The 19,588-nt window shown below is 26.6% G+C and overlaps 4 protein-coding genes across 4 annotated transcripts; 3 read left to right on the top strand and 1 right to left on the bottom strand.

Moving 5' to 3' along the window:
• Positions 1–4,179: 4,179 nt before the first annotated feature.
• On the top strand, positions 4,180–4,694 carry OCT59_028936 (uncharacterized protein; the record flags this gene model as incomplete). The annotated part of the gene is made up of 2 exons (XM_025321381.2): positions 4,180–4,237; positions 4,324–4,694. The coding sequence occupies 2 exons, from the start codon at positions 4,180–4,182 to the stop codon at positions 4,692–4,694; spliced, it is 429 nt and encodes a 142-aa protein (XP_025169046.1).
• A 95-nt stretch (positions 4,695–4,789) lies between these two features.
• On the top strand, positions 4,790–6,835 carry OCT59_028935 (uncharacterized protein). Its single transcript, XM_025321382.2, has 7 exons — positions 4,790–4,911; positions 4,981–5,270; positions 5,357–5,381; positions 5,458–5,778; positions 5,871–6,001; positions 6,078–6,357; positions 6,441–6,835. The coding sequence occupies exons 1-7, from the start codon at positions 4,834–4,836 to the stop codon at positions 6,753–6,755; spliced, it is 1,440 nt and encodes a 479-aa protein (XP_025169047.1). The 5' UTR covers positions 4,790–4,833; the 3' UTR covers positions 6,756–6,835.
• Positions 6,836–7,228: 393 nt separating this feature from the next.
• OCT59_028934 (uncharacterized protein) lies at positions 7,229–13,913 on the top strand (the record flags this gene model as incomplete). The annotated part of the gene is made up of 26 exons (XM_066147666.1): positions 7,229–7,310; positions 7,504–7,565; positions 7,647–7,723; positions 7,809–7,928; positions 7,998–8,100; positions 8,190–8,287; positions 8,373–8,574; positions 8,659–8,727; positions 8,815–9,054; positions 9,132–9,441; positions 9,500–9,621; positions 9,707–9,823; positions 9,907–9,985; positions 10,058–10,229; positions 10,307–10,427; positions 10,534–10,668; positions 10,737–10,826; positions 10,916–10,948; positions 11,029–11,616; positions 11,681–11,996; positions 12,076–12,407; positions 12,492–12,670; positions 12,753–12,988; positions 13,069–13,112; positions 13,230–13,232; positions 13,307–13,913. 26 exons carry the CDS (start codon positions 7,229–7,231, stop codon positions 13,598–13,600), a joined length of 4,224 nt encoding a protein of 1,407 aa, XP_065994353.1. The 3' UTR covers positions 13,601–13,913.
• Positions 13,834–16,066, bottom strand: OCT59_028933 (uncharacterized protein; the record flags this gene model as incomplete). The annotated part of the gene is made up of 8 exons (XM_025321384.2): positions 13,834–14,214; positions 14,281–14,327; positions 14,409–14,555; positions 14,641–15,001; positions 15,077–15,130; positions 15,218–15,624; positions 15,709–15,748; positions 15,818–16,066. 8 exons carry the CDS (start codon positions 16,064–16,066, stop codon positions 13,912–13,914), a joined length of 1,608 nt encoding a protein of 535 aa, XP_025169049.1. The 3' UTR covers positions 13,834–13,911.
• Between the last annotated feature and the right edge of the window lie 3,522 nt (positions 16,067–19,588).

Here is a 19,588-nt window from a genome sequence, read left to right as displayed (position 1 = left end):
TTTTATGATTAGTTTCTCCAAAATTTTACTATAGTTTTATTATAGTTTCAGCAAAGTTTTAGCAGTTTCAGCATTTATAATAAGTTTTGTCAGGTTTCGCTTTTCTCCAGAGTTTTGCCAACTTTTTAATAAGACTTTCATATAGTTTTGGCAAAGTTTTACCATTTCAGCATTTCGCCAACTTGCCAAAACTAAAGATGTTAGCCGTAATTCAAAAAAGTGTCGTAATACAAAATTTTTATATGCCGTAATTAATTAAGGCTATAAAAATCTTATAACCGTAATTCAAAATTTTTTAAAAAATAATTAAGGCTAACGTCATTAGCCAAAACCCCCTAGTTTTTCAGCAACCTTATATATAACAAGATAAATCAAGTTTGTTCATCACGTTTACTGCCTAAAATAAAAAAAAAGAGAAAGTTGTGATAGACAAAAAAATTGGATAAAAGCGAGTTAATAAAGAGAAATTGAGTAGGGGAACGGTTAGTAGTAAAGGTTCTGAAGATAGCAGTGAATCAGAAAATGATGAGACAATTTTAGAAGGGAAAAAACAGGTAATGGGAGGAGGAAAAAGTAAAAAAGGGAGTAAAAGTAGGAAGTCAAAGAAAAAATAAAGTGTATTAGCTTAAATTTTAATTAAAAAGGGTTAAATTAAAATTAAAAGATGGCTAGCATTAGTATAATTGATAGAATTTATAGTTAAATTTTTATATATTTGTAAAATATTTTGGTTTTATTATGTTGGTTTTTGAAATTTTTAGATTAGTTACTTTATTAGTAGATACATAGCGTTTAAATTGTGATAGTTTGTGTTATATAATTATCACAATATTAATAAAGATTAAATTTGTGAAAAAAAAATATAATTTATTAGGATAACTATTTATAGCTTAAAATATATAATTGAATAAATGCAATATAATTTATAAATTTAAAAATAAAAATAAAAAAGAATATTAATATAATAAAAAAGTAATAAATATTTTTAGTAAATGATTTTTTAATTTTTTTATAATATATATATTTATAATACTTTTTATTAATTAGATTTTATATAATTATAAAATTATAAATAATTTTAAGACTATTTATTTAGCTTATAAATGCAAATAAAAATTTTTTAAATGTATTAATTATAAAACTAATTTTTTTACATTATACTATATTAGAATTTACTTTTTATAATAAAAATTATAGTATTTTTTACAATAATAAGAGTATATTAGAAATTATTAAATCTTATAATTAGATATTATAATATACCTTTTGTAGTTATATTACATTTTATTAATTTATATAATTTATTTATTAAAAAAGTTTTTATAATTATCTTATTATTCAATAATTTAATTTTAATACAGACATACAGTAATACCTTTCTAAGTGCTAAGTGCATATATCTTAAAATCGGTTATATATGTATATTTAAGAAAAGTATATACTTAAAGAATAGCTAATAGAAAAATAAATATTAATTAAATCTAATAAAACTTTTAAATTCATAATTTCCTTAAATTTAAAATACTTTTTAATACATTTCAAATCAAAAAAACTAATATATTTATGACTTATTAATAATTTATTTAACTTAAATAAATTAAAAAAAATTAAAAGTGACTAAATACTATTAATAATTGAACAATATTATATAATAATTATATAAATGTATTTATAGAGAATGATGCAGAATTCAGAATTACTTATATATATAAATATAGAAAAAGTGCATTTAGTTTTAAATTTCAAATTTGAAATCAAATTATAGTATGTATATAGAAAGAAAGTGTACTTAATAGAAATTGTTTATAAAATAAATCTAACGATTATTTTTTAAATTTATTTATTATAGTTAATAAAATTACTTTATAATAAGTTTTTTTAATATATATAAATATTTAGCCAAATATCTTTTATTATAATTAATTAACTAATTAAATTTTTTAAATTTTTACTGTAATTTTTAAATTTGAAATAAAATTAAAGAATTCATTATATCAAAGTTAATTATATTTTAAAAATTAAAATAACAAAAAAAACTTTGATTTTGCAAATTAATTTTATTTTTATAATAATATAACTATATTTACTGATAATAAAGCAAAAAAATACTAATTAATAATCTGATAGGATTCTAAAGAATATATATAATACTGGGATCCAAATTTGTATAAACTACTATGTAATTTTCTGATAAGTTATATGGTTGAAATTGTATAACCAGTTAGCAGTTATTTTTTTCTTTATAAATGTAAAATTGTACTTTATTAACAAATTTTAAAGTACTCTATCCCAAATAGTAAAACTCTCAGATCAGCTACAATCAAGATCTTATCAGAGTTGAGGAGTTTTCGTGCCCATTCTGATAACTTGTCTTCATTTTGGATTCTCATATTCACTATCTCCACACAATCCATGACTATTCTCTATTTGTACGAATGTAATGAGAAGACAAGTCTATTTCGCTGATGAAGGAGCTTGAAATAATACATACCTTCAACATCCATACGCTAGCCAAAACCCACTGTTGTATTACCATGGTCTTAGATAAGGGACATTATTAAAAAAGTTCGATTTGATGATATTATTTGGTAATTATCCGATTATCCCGAATTTCATTTTCTTGTTTTTTATAATCCATTGGTACTTTATGCATGGAGTGATTGTTATATTGTTCTTGACCGGGAGAATAAAACAACACATTTTCTTTGACTCTTCCTAATATTCAAGAGGCATTATTGTAACGCTGGCCATTTTTCTTGTAAATTATCCAATCATGGCCAAGCGTAAATACTTAAAATTAAAACTCTTAGTATAATACATGGGGCTGAGGCATGCGCTAGTGCGCTAGACTGACTGGCGAATAGTTCTAAGAATCGTGTCCATCCGGTCAAAATTTTATTTTATGGTAAAAAAAAATTTTTTTTACATCATTATCGAGTATATATGCAAAAAAATGAGATAAAAGTGGACAAAAGTTATCCCGTTCATCCAAGAGATGATTACGAACATGAATACAGTTCTTGAAAAGGAAATTATACAAACATCATCGTTCAGATACTGTTACTTCGTGCAAGACTTTAAATGTGCATACAAGTTTATCCATATTTTAAGAATTTGGTAAATTCTTTGTGCATAATAGCGATTCCGAAGATGATTATTTGTCAAAGTCATCAAAGTTTTCTTAGTAGACTTTGAAATCTTATAGATTGTTAGAAAATGATGTTTCAAATTATTGTTAAATTACTTTCTCATCTTGTTCTTCACTTTATGAAATTTGAAGTTATTTATTGCTTTTAAACTCATCGACTGCTTGAACCCATCAGTCATACTACACCACCTAAAATCTTCAATCATAAAATAAATTCTTAACTCATACTTCATTACCTTCTATTTCTTCAACAGACAAAGTTTTTATAGATAGATAAAGATAATCCTTTAAAATCAGATAACATCAGACACTTTTTATGTTCATACCATGCATTATTGTCCATGTTTCCTTTGTAAGTTCTTTTTGCAAAATACCTCTTTTTTTCCTAAAGGTCTCTCAATTTTTTAATTTTTGTGTTTTCAGGTCGTTCGGTGCTCCATAATCGAGTTCTAAGAAAGTTTTGCGAATTTGCTTGACAATGCGAGAAAGATTTAAAATTATACATTTGAGTTATATTCATACATCGATTATAATTTTTAATTATTTAGACATTTTTGTGAAAATGATGTAGTTGATTGTATATTTGAGTTATATTGGAAAGTTCTAAATTTTTTTAATTTTGGCCAACGCGAGTTTACAATTATATAATTCTGGCCAAGATTTCACGCGAAAAGAAGTACTGAATGGTATATAATTAATTATAGTGAACCCGCAATAAAAATTTTATTAAAAAAACATGCAAAGATCTAATAATGAAATTCAAAAAGATTAAGTTTAGAATAACTTTACTATAATCTGTACCAATATCTGATGTGTGCTCATTTAGAAATTAATTTGAAATTGGAAATTCATTTATCTTTGATACAAACATTTGTATCACCTTGCGTAGTCCTTTTGGAATTTGGACATGCATAACTTTGTAAATAGTAACAAACAAACAAATGCGTACAAGGTTACAAATACGCACTATAAATCATTATAAAAATAGAAATCGGGATAAAATAAATCATATTCTGGAATTCTTTCCTACGATGAAATTTTGGATAGGAGTTGTTTCAAATGATCATGTGAAAATTGGAATAAAAGAAGGTTTATATATTAGTTATTATTTATTTATTCATTCATTTATTTATTTTAAAAGAAAAAAAATCTAAATTGAAAACTATAAAATTCAGGATTTGCTCAATTTGGCCATGGTAAACTTTCACCTATCAAACGTCTTGGAAATGGGGATATTATTATTTATTACTCACCTCGAGAAGAAATGAATGTTAAAAGCTTAGCAATAAAAGGTTTTACCGCAATTGGCGTTGTAGAAGGAAAAATTCCTTACAATCCTCCCGGTCCTGCTCGTGTTAAAGTGAAATATTTAAAAACAAAGAAATATCTTCATATTCATGATGTGTTGGATAATTTAACTTTTATAAAAAATAAGAAAAGATGGGGTATTTTGTTTAGAAGGAGCTTATTTGAAATCAATAAACAAGATTTCATGTTGATTTTAAAAAATATGGTTGACGAAGAAATATATAAACAGTTTGAATAATAATAGAGGCACAGTTTTCAATGTATGTCGTATGTCATCATTACTTAATAATGTTGATTGTTACAATAAACAATAACAGATTGACAATTTTGTTTGGCAATTTTAAAAAAATTTTCTCTCCTTATTTTTTAGACCGAAAATGTTATTTTCTTTGCAAGATGTATTTCTATATATTGAATTATTTATTCTTGCCTATACTATCAAATTTTTCTATGATGTATGTGATAAAATAAGTCATTATTATTTTACTTATCATTGTATTTATTAAAATGAATTTGTTTGCTAGGTTATTTATCTAGCATATTTTAGCCCACTCAGAATGATACCCGGGCCTAAACATTTTGCTCTTACGAAATATTTTGTTTCAAAGAAACATACTAATGGAATGAGGTGGAAATGGCTACAATATGAATTATTTCCAGAATACGGGCCGGTTGTTCGAATTGCGCCACAGGCAGTAATCATAGCAGATCCTGATATGATTAAAGAGATTTTGGTCATTAAAGATTTGCCAAAAAATCAAAAATATGACCAACTAAGAACCAATCTAAGCATTCCGACATTGTTAACAACAAGGTAAAATTATTATTTCAATAAATGTTATAATTCAATAAATGTTATAATAATAAATTACGTTAAATTTTTTAAATTTTAAATTATAGAGACAAAACATTTCATAAAAAGCGTGTAAGTCAATTTCTAAATATGTGAGATAATTTTAATTTTTTTTTAATTTTTAATTTTTTTTTTACTTTGTTAACAGCGTCAAATTGTAGCACCTGCTTTCTCATTCAAATATTTGAATTCTATTGAGCCATTAATTCATAACTGCGTAAAACCATTATTAATAAAGTTTGATGAAATGGTTGATCAGAATCAAAATATTGTAAATATTTATGAAATGATTCATTATTGCGTATTGGATATAACTGGAGAAACGATTTTTGGTGGTTCATTTAGATTTATTGAAACTGGAAATCATCCATTACCACATAAAATATTTCAAGAATTGCGTAGGATGATAAAATTAGGAATGTTTCCATTTTTGAAGCCATTTATCAAACAGGATCCTTATATATTAAACGTAAAAACTATTATACATTACGTACATTACGTGTAAGTATATATAATATACAAGTATATATTTTAATATTATTTATATATATATTTTTTTAGTTCATGACTTCATTAATAAAAAATCGTCGTCAAGAGGATCCGGAGAGAAAAGATTTATTAGGAATGTTGTTAAATGCATCCGAAAGAAGTATGTCGGATATTGAACTTCATTATCAAGCAATTGAATTTTTGTAAGTGTGATATTGATAATTTATTAATTTCATTATGTGCAATTAACAAATAATAATAATAATCAATTTAAAATAGAATTGCAGGATCAGATACGTCAAGTTTTAGTTCAGCAATGACGATGATTAAATTGATTCAAAATCCGGATAAATTGGATACTCTTTTCAAAGAAATTGATGAATCATTCCCTGAATTTAATATTGATAAATTACCATCACATGATAAATTAAAGCAGCTACCTTATTTAAATGCAGTAATTAACGAAACCTTAAGATTACATCCTATCAATTATGATATAGGACCAGGAAGAATAACTATTGAGGATACAATTATTGGGGATTATTTTTTTCCGAAAGGAGTAAATATATTTATTATTTATATTAATATATTAATTTGTAATTATAATCAGTTATGAATTTTAATTACTTTTAAACCAAACAGACTACTTTGGCTGTTAATGCGTATAGATTACATCATTCTTCAAAATATTGGGGAGATGACGTTGAAGAATTTGTTCCCGAAAGATGGTTAAATCCGGAAAGAATACCAAAAGATTGTTTTTTGCCATTTTCAGCTGGAACACGTAATTGTATTGGTCAAAATTTTGCTATGATGGTGATTCGTATTATTGTTGCTACATTAATCCAAAAATATAAATTTGAAGATATTCTTAATCAAGATATGGATATTGTTCATTATTTAACTCCTAGTTTAAAGACTAAACAATATAATGTTAAAATTTACTCAAGAAATTAAAATTATGTCTCTTAATACATTATTATAATAAAGTTTCCCCTATTTCTTTATGAATGCTTAATATGCATATTTTTGCATAAGTAAATTGTTAATTTAAACAATGAAATTTTTTTTTTTTAATAAAGGGATGATTGTATTCCGTTTTGAATGATTATTGATCTGCTTTAAAGGAATCGAAGTTAATCCTTTCCCTATTTAGTTCATGGAGACCTTTTCACATGATGAAAATCTCCAAATTTTCGATATATGTTTCATCATACTTAGCTCTGATACAACTCTTTTTTAAGGTGTCAGGCCTCAGGCGGGCATTCAATAATTTTTTTTCTAGTAAAGGAAAGAAAGCTTTCGATCTTGATTTATATTAACGTTAAATACTTTTTTTTCAAGTATTTAACAAAGCAATATTTAATTATTGCTTCTTGAAACAGATTTTCATTTTATTATTTCCCTCATCGTCTAAACATCTTGTTAAAATGGCTCAACAACAATTACAAAAATATGAGCTTACTCCACCAAAAAATTTAGTTCGTCTTCACAAAGAGAGTATCGAGTTAGGTATGTCTAATATATTTTGATACTTTTTTACATTGATTTATTTAAATCTCTCTGATTTTACTAGTTTATGAGTTAATAAGCTTAACAAGTAGATCCTTGTAATTCAATGAATTTCTTCGAATTTAATTAGCATTCAATAAAAAAAGGATTATTTATCAGTTGTCAATCACTTAATTGATTATTACAATTTTAGGCTTTCCCGATTTTTATCCTCCAAAATCCGGTCAGGATGAAGACCAGATGACCGAAGAAAATGTAAAAAAAGGATTTATTGATTCCCCATTCGTTCAAAACGAACATTTTTCTGCTCACGATGTGATATTTGATGAATTAAAGAAACCCGATACTTTAAAGAACCTTGGTGATTTCATGACAGATGTAATGAAACGCAAAAATGAAACGACTTTCCAAGGGTATTTAGGGTTATATTGTCTTTTAATTCATATTAACCTAGCATTATTTTCTGATATTTTTATCTTTTTCTTATTTATATCATAGATCTTCGCAATTTATGGGTCCGACCATTGTATGGGTCACTGTTGAAGAACGAGACAAATGGTTGCGAGACCTTGCTGGAAATGTACCGTTGAAAATATTAGCAAGGAGCGTTCCTAAAGGGTAAATATCACTATTTATGATAAAGTTTATGAAGAACTTTTAATCTTATTGTAAATATTTATTAATTAGCGTTGATGGTAAAGATTTGCTCGAATCTGTCACGTTATATCGTGTTCCACTGGCTCGTGCAACATGGTTTACTAAAGTTGTCGGCATAAATAAAATAATACAGGTAAAAAATATTATTATTTCTTTTTTTAAAATAAATATGGAAATAGGTGAATATAATTAAATATATACTCTTTTTACATTACCGTATAGCGTGGAAATACAGATTATACGAAGGAATGGACAAGTATATTTTATCATTTCATACGGGATCAAAGCTTAAGCCATGATCCTGATAAATGGCGATATAGGTATGTAAAGAGCATACAATCAAAAATTTCGATTTGGTGGTATTCTTTGTTTATGAAGACTAATTAGTAATTTTATCTTATTTAGTATATTGCTTGCCAAGTGGCAATTCGATGAACAGTTACTTGACCAACGACTGTTAAGATTTACGTTGGAACAGTTGGACGAAGCTGATCATTGTCAAACCCCAATGTGGCTTTGGTTGGTTCAGCAGTTTCTTTCTGAATTTCAAAGGTCACGAACTTTGATGCGTTTATTAATCGAAATTATAATTAAGAAATTACAAGACGTAAGAGAATATCACATTTCTTATCATAATTTAACGCTTTTTTTAACGGGTTATTAATATGATTGTAATATGTTTAATTTTTAGATACATCAACATCCTCATATAATAATAAAACTTGAACTAGTCGTAAAGCTGTTGAAAAATATGTTACATGTATACTTATAAAAATATTATGTATATGGTTTTTTTTGTTTATTTTTAATTCGTGGTTAGTAATATTATTTCTATTATGTTATGCAGACTCTATTTATTACAACACCCGATATGTTTGTATTTCCGGTATGTTGGAATACGTATAAAGATTTACTACGCGTTGTCCTAGTTGATGATGATTCTAAAACCGATCCTCCGAATTTAAAACATCAAAGAGAGCGGTATTTTGAAGCGGTTCGTTCAAGAAATGAAATATTTGATGATAAAAAAATAAATCCGCTTGGAATGAGTAATGCTCGAGATGCGTTAGATTCTAGGATGATAAGTGTACGCGGTTTTCTTTTATTTATCATTTGTATATTAAATTTATTCGGGTTATTAAAATGTCTTTTATACATCACTAGATTCTAGACAAAATAACTTATCGTATCGATTACCATAATATTACAGCCGAATACTTCCGTACAAATAGTAATTTCCAAATGATGGAAAGGGAAGTTTCGAGACATATTCACACACTATGTCGTTGGACTATAACACCCTTTCGAGAAGGAGATTTTCGAGCATATTCTGTAAGTACAATACTGGATATTTGGAAAAATGGAGTATCTGATGTCAAAGAAAAGTTGGAACGAGAAACTATTATTCAATCTTCTTTAGTTGAATTTTTGGACATATACCCATTTGGAGTAAACGGACTTAATGAGCGAGAAGGTATATAAAATTTTATACTACATATTTAAGCTCCAAATTAATTTATTATTAAATGCAGAATCAGAAGCAATAGCCAGGCTTTTTGGAGTGCTCACAAAAAATGGTCATTTTTCGTATCAAAGATATTTACAACGTTTGATTGCAAGAGGTGACGTCAGACCTGAGAAGCGGACTACGGAGGTAGGTACATTTAAATCTTTATAAATGTGTATATTTAATTTTTTAAGAACGTAATCTATCAACTAATTAATTAACTATAATATAGAGATCTCTTCGTCATTTAAGATATGTGAAGTGGTTTGCAATTTATGAAACCGACTTACATGATTTAAATCATAGTATAAATCAACGATGGCATATTTTGTATGGTATTAATAGTAAGGTAATATTTATGCTATATGTTTAGGAACAAATATATGAACATCCCAGAGTTATAAACAAGAGAATATGTTTTATAAATGACAGGATACCTCAGACAAAAATACAACCGATACTTTATCCAATATTGTAAGCGAAAAGTTACCTAATGTGTTTTCTCCAAAAGGTTTGTATTATAATAGTGATTTTTTTTTCTACTTTTAATTATGCATCGTGCTTATTCTGTGTTATTATTTAGCAAAGGATATGAATGCTCCAATTGTAGATGATCCTGGATCCGACTTTAATTGTTTGATTAATTTTGACGATTCATCCCTTGAATTTATTCAGAATGCGACAAAATTTTGTCAATTTCGTGTGGTACAAGAATTTTTAATTCCATCTGTAAAAAGATTTGTGCAAAATACTCCGTAAGTATTAAATTATGGAAATTTTTTTATCAATTTATTTGAATTAATCTTAATCTATTTTTGAATACAATAATTAGTATCGATGATACTAACTGGAAGAGTCTGGCGGAACCGGGATCATCTTTATTAAACGCACGTCAACTTGCTACAATAGTTCAATTCATTGAATTAACAAAAGATTATAGTTCCTTGCTAGAGGTTAATATTAAATTTCATAATTTTTTTCGAATGGAATTAACAGCCATTTAAAAACAAGTCTTAACATTGCTATTATTAACACAAAAAAAAAAAAAATTTTATATAGCTTATAATATGGGTTCTTGAAAATTCTATGGAACGAACTCTTTTCCCATTGATTGTCGATACAATCAAAAGATATGAAATGATCTGGGATGCTATGGGTAAATCCGATGGAGTTTTCGATGTACTTATGAAGAAGGTAATTCATAATGAATTGCTATATTATAGAGTCGTGATGGTATTAAAAAAAATTTTTTTTTTTTTCAGAACGACCAATTACGAGAAAAACGTGCAACTGAAATTTGCATTGTTAAATATCTGTCAGGCGTAATTCAAGATCCGGAAAAAAAATCAAAAGTATTTATCATACTATTTTATTTATATAATAATTCCAGGAAAGACTATTATATTTTAATAATGATAAAAATTTTTTATTATTATGATAGCTGGATCATGATTATTCACAATTTCCGACAAAGGTGAAATAAGTTTTTCTCTATTATATACACATATATACATATATGTATTAAATATTAATATATTTAAGTAAATTTTTTAGTCGCCATTATCTGTAACAATTAGTCGTAATAGAGATCGGCTAGGACAAGATGTTAAGAATTTATTGAATCGAACCCGCGGGTTTGAATTGTCTATCGCATCTAATATTGATTCACGATGGTTTCAGTCGGATTCTGTTGATGTATATCTACATGCCATACTTGAATCCTGCACTGATGTTATTCATCGGCATTTACAGAATTATAGTGAATGGACTGATGCCCGGAAACTATTGGATGTTATTGGAGATTTGTTAAAAGAAGTTGGAGATAGGACAACAGATGGGTTTGATGCTGTATTTTCCAAAAAATGGTTAAATTATTATATTCGAGCAGATGATGATGATAGTCTTCTGAGACAAGATAGGTTCTTAATATTCTTCACAGTCCTTGTTGTTCGCCATCTTGTTAAGATAGAAACTATACTTGAACATTTAGTTGAAAAAAATTTGATCCGATTCTCAGATAAATTATTGAACAAAAAACAATTAGACTCAAATGAAATAATTGAATGTCGTAATTTAGCTATTTTATTGAGAATATTTTTAATACATAAGAATGTTTCTTCGGGAATTCCTTTAACTACAATGGTGAGTAAAGTATTATGTTACTGTTGTAAATTTTATTTTATATTAATTTTTAATAATTATTTAGGAAATTCAAAGGCTTCAATTTATTTGTGAATCATTTATTCATAATAATGATTTCACAATAATATCAAACGTATTCCAAAAACTTGCCATTATTGAAAGTTCATTAGGATCTAACGATGATCTTGCGATTGAATTACAACAGCTTAGAATGGATTTTTCTCAGGTTTATTGGTTTAAACAATTATGTATAGCTAATATTGATAATGTATACGATCGATTTGTAAAAGGTACTAAGAAACAGAACAATAGTAAAGAAGTTAAAAAGCTAATGATTGAAATAGTACGATCAGGTCTTGGAAACTTTTCTTATGATAATGGTAAGAAACTTTTGTTATTCCACATAAATGTAAGAATATTAATAAATACGCATTTATTAAATTTATTTTTTAATTTTAGACGTTATGAACGGTTATTCAAGCTCATTATGTTTTAAAAATTTAGAAAGAATATTTTCCACGGTAAACTTATGGAATATTCAAAAGAGTCGTATTGAATTTTTTATGTGCATGGACCAAATAATGCTACTAGATTCTTCTAGTAACGGGTCTCTTCATTCTAACATGGAATTGGATGGTGATTTAATTATGGGAGGATCGGAAGAAGATTTAAATAATATAAAGAGTAGAGTAATTGAATATTTCTGGGAAGAACTGGTATTGAAGGGAAATAACGATTGTCTTATAATAAGCCATATAATACGAGGTATTCGAGAAGATGTAGCTGCAGAGGTTTGTTCACTTTGTTATTATGTTTACTAAAACAAATTAAAATATTTTTCAAATTATTTATTGATGATTATTCGAAAAAACTAGCTTCTGGAACATGGACTTACAGTATTAAAAAGATGTGGAGAGTTGATTATAGGTATCGAGGAAGTGTTCCGAGCTTTATTGCTTTCAGTAAGAGACAATAAAAAAGAATTCAGCGAGGCATTAATAAATCAAATACAGAAAATAATTGACGAAAATAAAGATCATACATTTGTGCCTTGGTGCGTATAATTTATTTAATTCGAAAAAGGAAGGAAATATTAAATAATAATCTAATAAAGGTTTTTTTTTTCATTATAATAGCATTATGACACGTATAAAATTGTTCGTTTTGGTAGCAAATGTATTGGCTGCTCGAGTTACAGCGGTTGTTACAACTAATTCCATCGAATTTGCAAATCGAGTACCAGAATACAACCTCATAATGAAATGGGTGGTTACGTTAATTAATTTACTTTGTAGTGAACGAATTCATCAAAATGGGGGTGGTGCTGATAACTTTGACCTGATCCTCGATATAGTGTCCTTTTTGATAGATGGTTGTGTATATTTCGCTGTCACTTAATTTCTTGAAAATCAAAAAAAAAAGATATTAATAATTCTTTTATAATGTATTTAGAGATGGGAAAAATTCCTAGAGCGATTGTTGTTGCAGAGTTGAAGGTAAATAATAAATTTTTATTTTTTACTTAACTGCATTTGTCGAATTTGTCGATAATTTTGTTTATTTATTTTTTTTTTTACTTTCACAATAAATCCAATCAACTTTGAAATGGATAGAATGTAAGTTAGTTTAAATTTCTATAATTTAAATAATGTATATTTTTCACTTATTGAACCTTTTTTTTTATTAATAGCGATATCACTTTAACATACCGGTCATATGGAGCAATCGAATTAAGCGTGTTCTTCCTCTAAATATTCCCAAAGAAACATTAGGTAGACTCAAGCATGAACTTGATGCTTGGCAGTTAATTGAGGGAATTGGAGAAAATGATGATTTAAATAATTCGGCTATTGATTTATCTTGGTATGATGCCAAATTTTATCAAAAACCCAGTAAACGACTGAAAAGATCTGATGAATATGAAGATTATAATTTAGATTTCAATAAGAAATATAATGAAGAAAACGGTCATCTCGAACCATAATTTTCGAAAATTAATTTTATTTGTATTATATATTGTAGATTATTATCGAGACATAAGACATTTTCTTTTAAAGTATGGACTTACACAACACTCTGACAACTAAAAAAAGACATTTATCAAGTAATATCAGACTTGTACGAAAGTTGGAATCATTATATTAGAATAAATTATAATTATTTATTTGTAACTTATTTATTAGATAAATTAAATGGTTTTTTTTTGTTTTTTTTATTAAAATATATATATATAGAGTATAATGATTAAAAAACTTGGTAATATTTTTCTCATGAAACAAGTTCTAATTTGTTTCGTTAATTTTGATGATTTTCTCTTAATTTTTTTCTTAAAATTTTACCGGCAGCACTTTTTGGTATTTGATCAATATAAATTACGCCACCTCTTAATTTTTTATGAGGGGCTACTTGATTATCAACAAATTTTCTAATTTCTCCAGAAAATTCATTAGTACGTTGACTTTTTTGTTTAGTTACAACATAAGCAACAGGATATTCGGTTGCATCTTCTTCGGAATATACACCAATTACAGCAGCATCAGATATTGCAGGGTGAGTAATCAAAATTGCTTCTAATTCTGCTGGAGCGACTTGAAATCCCTATAATGAAGAATTTATTATTAAAAAAAAAGTAAAATGGTTTAAAATCATTTTCATTTAATTTACCTTATATTTAATTAATTCTTTAACACGATCAACAACATAAAAGTAACCTAATGAAAAATAAAAATTATTAAAGCTTGAAATTAGTCATTTATTTATAAAATTGAAATTATTTATTTAATTATAATCACCATTTTCATCAACTTTAACAATATCTCCTGTGTGAAAAAATCCATCTTTATCGATAGATTCATCAGTTGCTTGTTTATTATTTAAATATCCTTTCATAATATTGGGTCCACGAAGGCAAAGTTCACCTGGCGTATTATATCCTACTTCTAAAAAAAAAATTATTAAATATATTATTATATATTTACTTTATAATGTATAATATATATTTATTATTATTATTATTATTATTACCTTGACCATCTTCATTAATTAATTTACATTCGAGATTTGGAAGAAGTATCCCACAACAACCAGGAGTAGAATCATTAGTATAACCAAGAAGAGCTACGGGTGAAGTTTCAGTTAAACCGTAACCTTGCTTAATTTTAATTTTATGTTCTTTATAAAAACTTTCACTTAATTCTTTACTTAATGGAGCAGCACCACTAATAACTAATTGTAAACTTGAAAAATCATATTCTTTTGCTTTAGGATTTTTAACTAATGCAAGTATAATTGGTGGAACGATATGAGTTATTGTAACTTTATAATCTTGAATTATACGACAAAATGGTTCGAAATCGAATTTAGAAATAACAACACATGAAGCTCTCTAAACAAGAATGAAAGAAACATCAAGTTAAAATAATAATGAAAAAAAAAATATATATTACATAAATGAACTTACGAAGTAGAGAGTAAAATGCATATTAACAGTCAATGCATAAATATGATAGAATGGCTAAAATAGGGAATAAAAAATCATTTAGAATTTTTTAATATTCGTTCAAATAATGCTCACACAAAAAAAAAAAGGAATTAAATATACCAATACGCCAACATAAACCATATCAGAATTAGTTTCTATTTCAACTTTTGAAATCTGTAGTACATTAGCGACCACATTATAATGAGTGGTTTCAACACCTTTTTGTTTACCAGAAGTACCAGAACTGTAACATATATAAGCAGTTGTATTTTTAACTTCTTCAGGGGTATATTCCAAGGGAATAGCTTCACGATCACCAAATAAACTAGTATAAGGTAAAATTTCATTTATTTTTTCATCACCAAAAAGGAATATATTTGATTCAGGAATTTTTGCTGCGGTGGCAGCTTTTACCGCAACTTGGAGAAATAATGGATGCGTTACAATTACGGATGATCCAGAATCTTTTAGTTGAAAAGTATATTCTTCAACAGTATACGTTGGATTGGCAGGAGATACTACTCCACCTTTATAAATGAAAGATGAAAAGAAAGATTTTTTAAGGGGTTGAACTATATTTAACAAAAGATGAGTATTTAGTGAACATTTACCTGCGGCAATTGTACCAAAAATAACGGTCACATAATCAACCTAAATTAAAAGGATACAAATTAAGTATATTTAACAAACAGACAAACATATATAATATTTGTTATTTACCTGATTAGGAGAAAATATAGATAAAACATCACCACGTTTAAAATTAATTTTATCTTGTAAACCGGCGGCAAATTTTTTTGAATTTGATTTTAATTCATTTAAAGTTAATTTTTTATCAGTTAAACCATCAATAAATACAGTTTTATCATCTTTATCATCAGAAACATTTTTTTCATCTGGAAAAATAAATTGATAAATTCCAACTGTAGGAATATCAATATCTGGAATTTTTGATCTAAGTATAACCATATTTTTTTTGGAGAAAAAAAAAAATTAACCTTTAAGAAATTTTGTATTTTATCTCCTACCAAATTTATAAGATCTAAAAGGTAGCACCAATTTTAAAAATCGGTGGTTTCAAATGGGTTTTTTCCGTAAGTGATTTACTTTAAAAGGAAAGGAATCCGATTAGAATAATTTCTTTTTCTTGATGATCACAATTATCATGACAGACGATAATGCAATTTTATTGGAATTTCATATTAAACTAGTCTATTCTTTCTAAACAAATTATTAATCCTAAAAAAAAAATCTCCATATACAGTCAAAATCTGATATACTTTATATAATATTGTATACAACTATAGAAACCTATACCATACTTGTAAATAAATTTTTTATATGCCCATGATTCTCGCGTTGGATTGTTGGATTATAAACGTTTAAATACCTTTTTGAAACATTGTCTTAAAAGAGGGAGTATACTTTAACCATTTTGGGATTAGAAACTGTGCATGTCAGATGATACGAATATTACATAATATATTATTATTAATAATAAAGGAGGTTAAATGTTATCTAAAAAGAATCTGTGTATCAGAGTATGTATTATAAATATATTATAAAAATCGACACGAAAAAGTCTACAAACCGCGTATTATTGTTGAATTTGTGTGTAATTATATTAACAAGAATAACAAGGCATTTTTTTTTTTTTGACCTTTGAATAATTTTATATAATAAATATCAACCATTTATAAATAAAAAGTATACACAGGTGTTTTATTTTGAAAATGGGTTTACAGTAAATGATTTTGAAAAGTGAGTTTCGCCATGGCCCATGGCGTCATGGAGATATATCGCCTCAAATGTTTAGCGAATTAATCATGTGATTTTAGTTAATTTGCTAAAATAATGCTATATTTTAACATTATTGTACCCTATTTCTGTTCATAAATTCATACATTCTAATTAATTATTCCAACTAATTATTCCAAACTGAAATTAAGGTAATAAAGTAAGTTCAATATAAAAAATAAAATGTATATAAAACAAACAGATACAACAATTTCGACAACAATCTTGTTGATAATCACAAAGCCTTCAGGATTGTTCGACTTTGAACATGAATCATAGTAGTGTTTTAGTGAGAACAAATATATGTACGAACAACGGACAATTCTTCCCTCGTGACCTACACGATCTTTAATGACCGGTCATTTAGCCCAACCACTTATAAAAGCTTCGCAATCTTCCCATAATTGAAATTTCTTTTTTGAATTTTTTGAATGTAATAGCACATGTTCATCCTTATTAGACAAGATTGCTTCATCACAAACATCATTACAATTGTCTACAAAAAAAAAATAAAATAAAATAAAAGAAAGGTTAGAAATGGTTACTATTTTAACCCGAAATCATCTATCCTAATCCTTAATCCTAAACCCACTCTCGTTACCCTAACCCTAAGTTATTCTACCTAATTATACACATTGAGCAAATTCTGAAAGATGAATATTTTTGAATTCTTCTTCTCCCATAAGGTAGGTTTACGTGAAAGGGAAAAAATAAATGAAATTATTTATGGGATTTTACATTCAATATTTAAAGAAAGGAAAAAATAAATGAAAGAGAGTGGGAATTGGGAAATACAGATTGACAATAATCAAAACGTTTAATAAAGCATATCACGTGTTCACGTGACAAATAGGGACTGGCACCAGCGACAATAATCTTTCTTGAAAAATAAAATTCGCGTCAAATTCGTATAATTAAAAGTACGTTCAAGAAAGAAAATTTATTATATTTTTTTATTATCAAGCATCAAATATAATCCATTCCATGTGCTTATTTTTCAATTGCTAAAATTAACATCGTATTAGTAACCATATTAAAGATGAGAACTATAAATAAGCCGTTGTGTAATATGTGCAACATTTCAAATGTATATTCCCAGGAATGGATAAATTACTATAAAATAAAGTTTCATTGATTTTTGTCTTCATCAAAAGAAATTTTTATCTTTGCTTTCGTTATGATAAAAGGCGAAGAATTATTGTATTTATCAGCAATTAAGTGTATCGTCTCTCTATATAGTATTTTATTTCGATTTTTTTTTATTTGTAATTTTTTTTTTAAAAAAAAAATTGTTATTTGTTGTACATAAGCTGATACATTGTATATAAGTTAATGCATTGTATGACATTCATAGACATTATATTATTGTTACTTTGTACTACTACTAAGTTGTAGTTTATGGATTTTTTAATTGTTCTTTTATGGTCTTTATTATCAAAAGATATTTCAACGAAAAGATAGACTCATTATTATTGTTATTAAAGAATGTTCGTATGATTATATGATATATTGTAGTGATGGGCATTGGAAGTTGGAAGTACTTTTGAACTTCCAAAACTTCCAATTCCAATAATACATCTAATTCCAATAAAAATCATGAAAATCATTGGAAGCTTCCAATGCCCATCACTGTATATCGGTTAGGGATGGAATCGGTTCAAAATGAGTTGATTCGAGTCGATTCTAGAACCGATCCTAAATTTAAAAGATTCTGGATCTCCTGGGTTTAAAACCGCTACTTTTAACCATAAAACCCGTTCTGAGCCGAAACCGACTTTGAAACGATTTCAAGAACCTACTCAAGTTGAGTCATCAGTCAAGCTTTTGACGATTCACATACCAATTATCGTTTGAAGGCCAATCAAAATTTTGCTAATTGATCATTATTACGTGCTCTGCTTGTGCCCTAAATTTGACACATGTAGCTCATAACTTTATTTATTGGAGCCGAATTGGAGCCAATGTGGAACCGAATTAAGAACCGACGAACCGATTTCCATCCCTAATATCGGTACAAAAATATTAAAGATATTTAAGATATTAAATATATTGATTATTATTTCATATATTTATTTATTATTTTCATTCTATCTTGCTACAGTTAATTTGATTATTTTTTCTTAACCAAGGAGAATTATATGAACTATTTGTTCACGTTTGTTCACGTTATGACTTAACGTTCACCATAGCTTTGTTGCCAAAGAAAATAAATTTATAAAAACAAGAAAAAAATATGAATTTATAGGTTAAAAAGTGTCTCTCAATGGAGAGAATGGCTGAAAAATTTTACTTACTTTGATCATGTTACAATTGCTACATGGTTTCTTTCTGTGGTATAAATTATAATAATAATCATTTATTTTTTTTAAAAAAAACATATTCAAAAAAAAAAATTTTAATCTAAAGATAACCATTAAAATATAAGCATATATATATTTCATTGTTAGAAAGAAATATTTCCCAATTTTGAGAATTCGAATACAATATTAGAGGTAAATCTGGTGTAACATGGATATTGACGTTACCTGATTGGCTAATGTTCATGCGATTGCTATAATTAAAAACTCGTTTGACTTCTGGTTTTTTTTATTGCATTTATCCTAATATCGACTTTTAAAATAGCCTTAATGTTAAATGTAAGAAGCAAAATAAATTAAAAGATGTTAAACTTCGATTGAAGTTAACAATCATTTA

Source organism: Rhizophagus irregularis, chromosome 8 (genome assembly GCF_026210795.1).
Source record: "Rhizophagus irregularis chromosome 8, complete sequence".
Taxonomy (NCBI): Eukaryota; Fungi; Glomeromycota; class Glomeromycetes; order Glomerales; family Glomeraceae; genus Rhizophagus; species Rhizophagus irregularis.
Note: the sequence above shows the minus strand (reverse complement) of the source record. Positions and strands in the feature narration are given on the sequence as shown.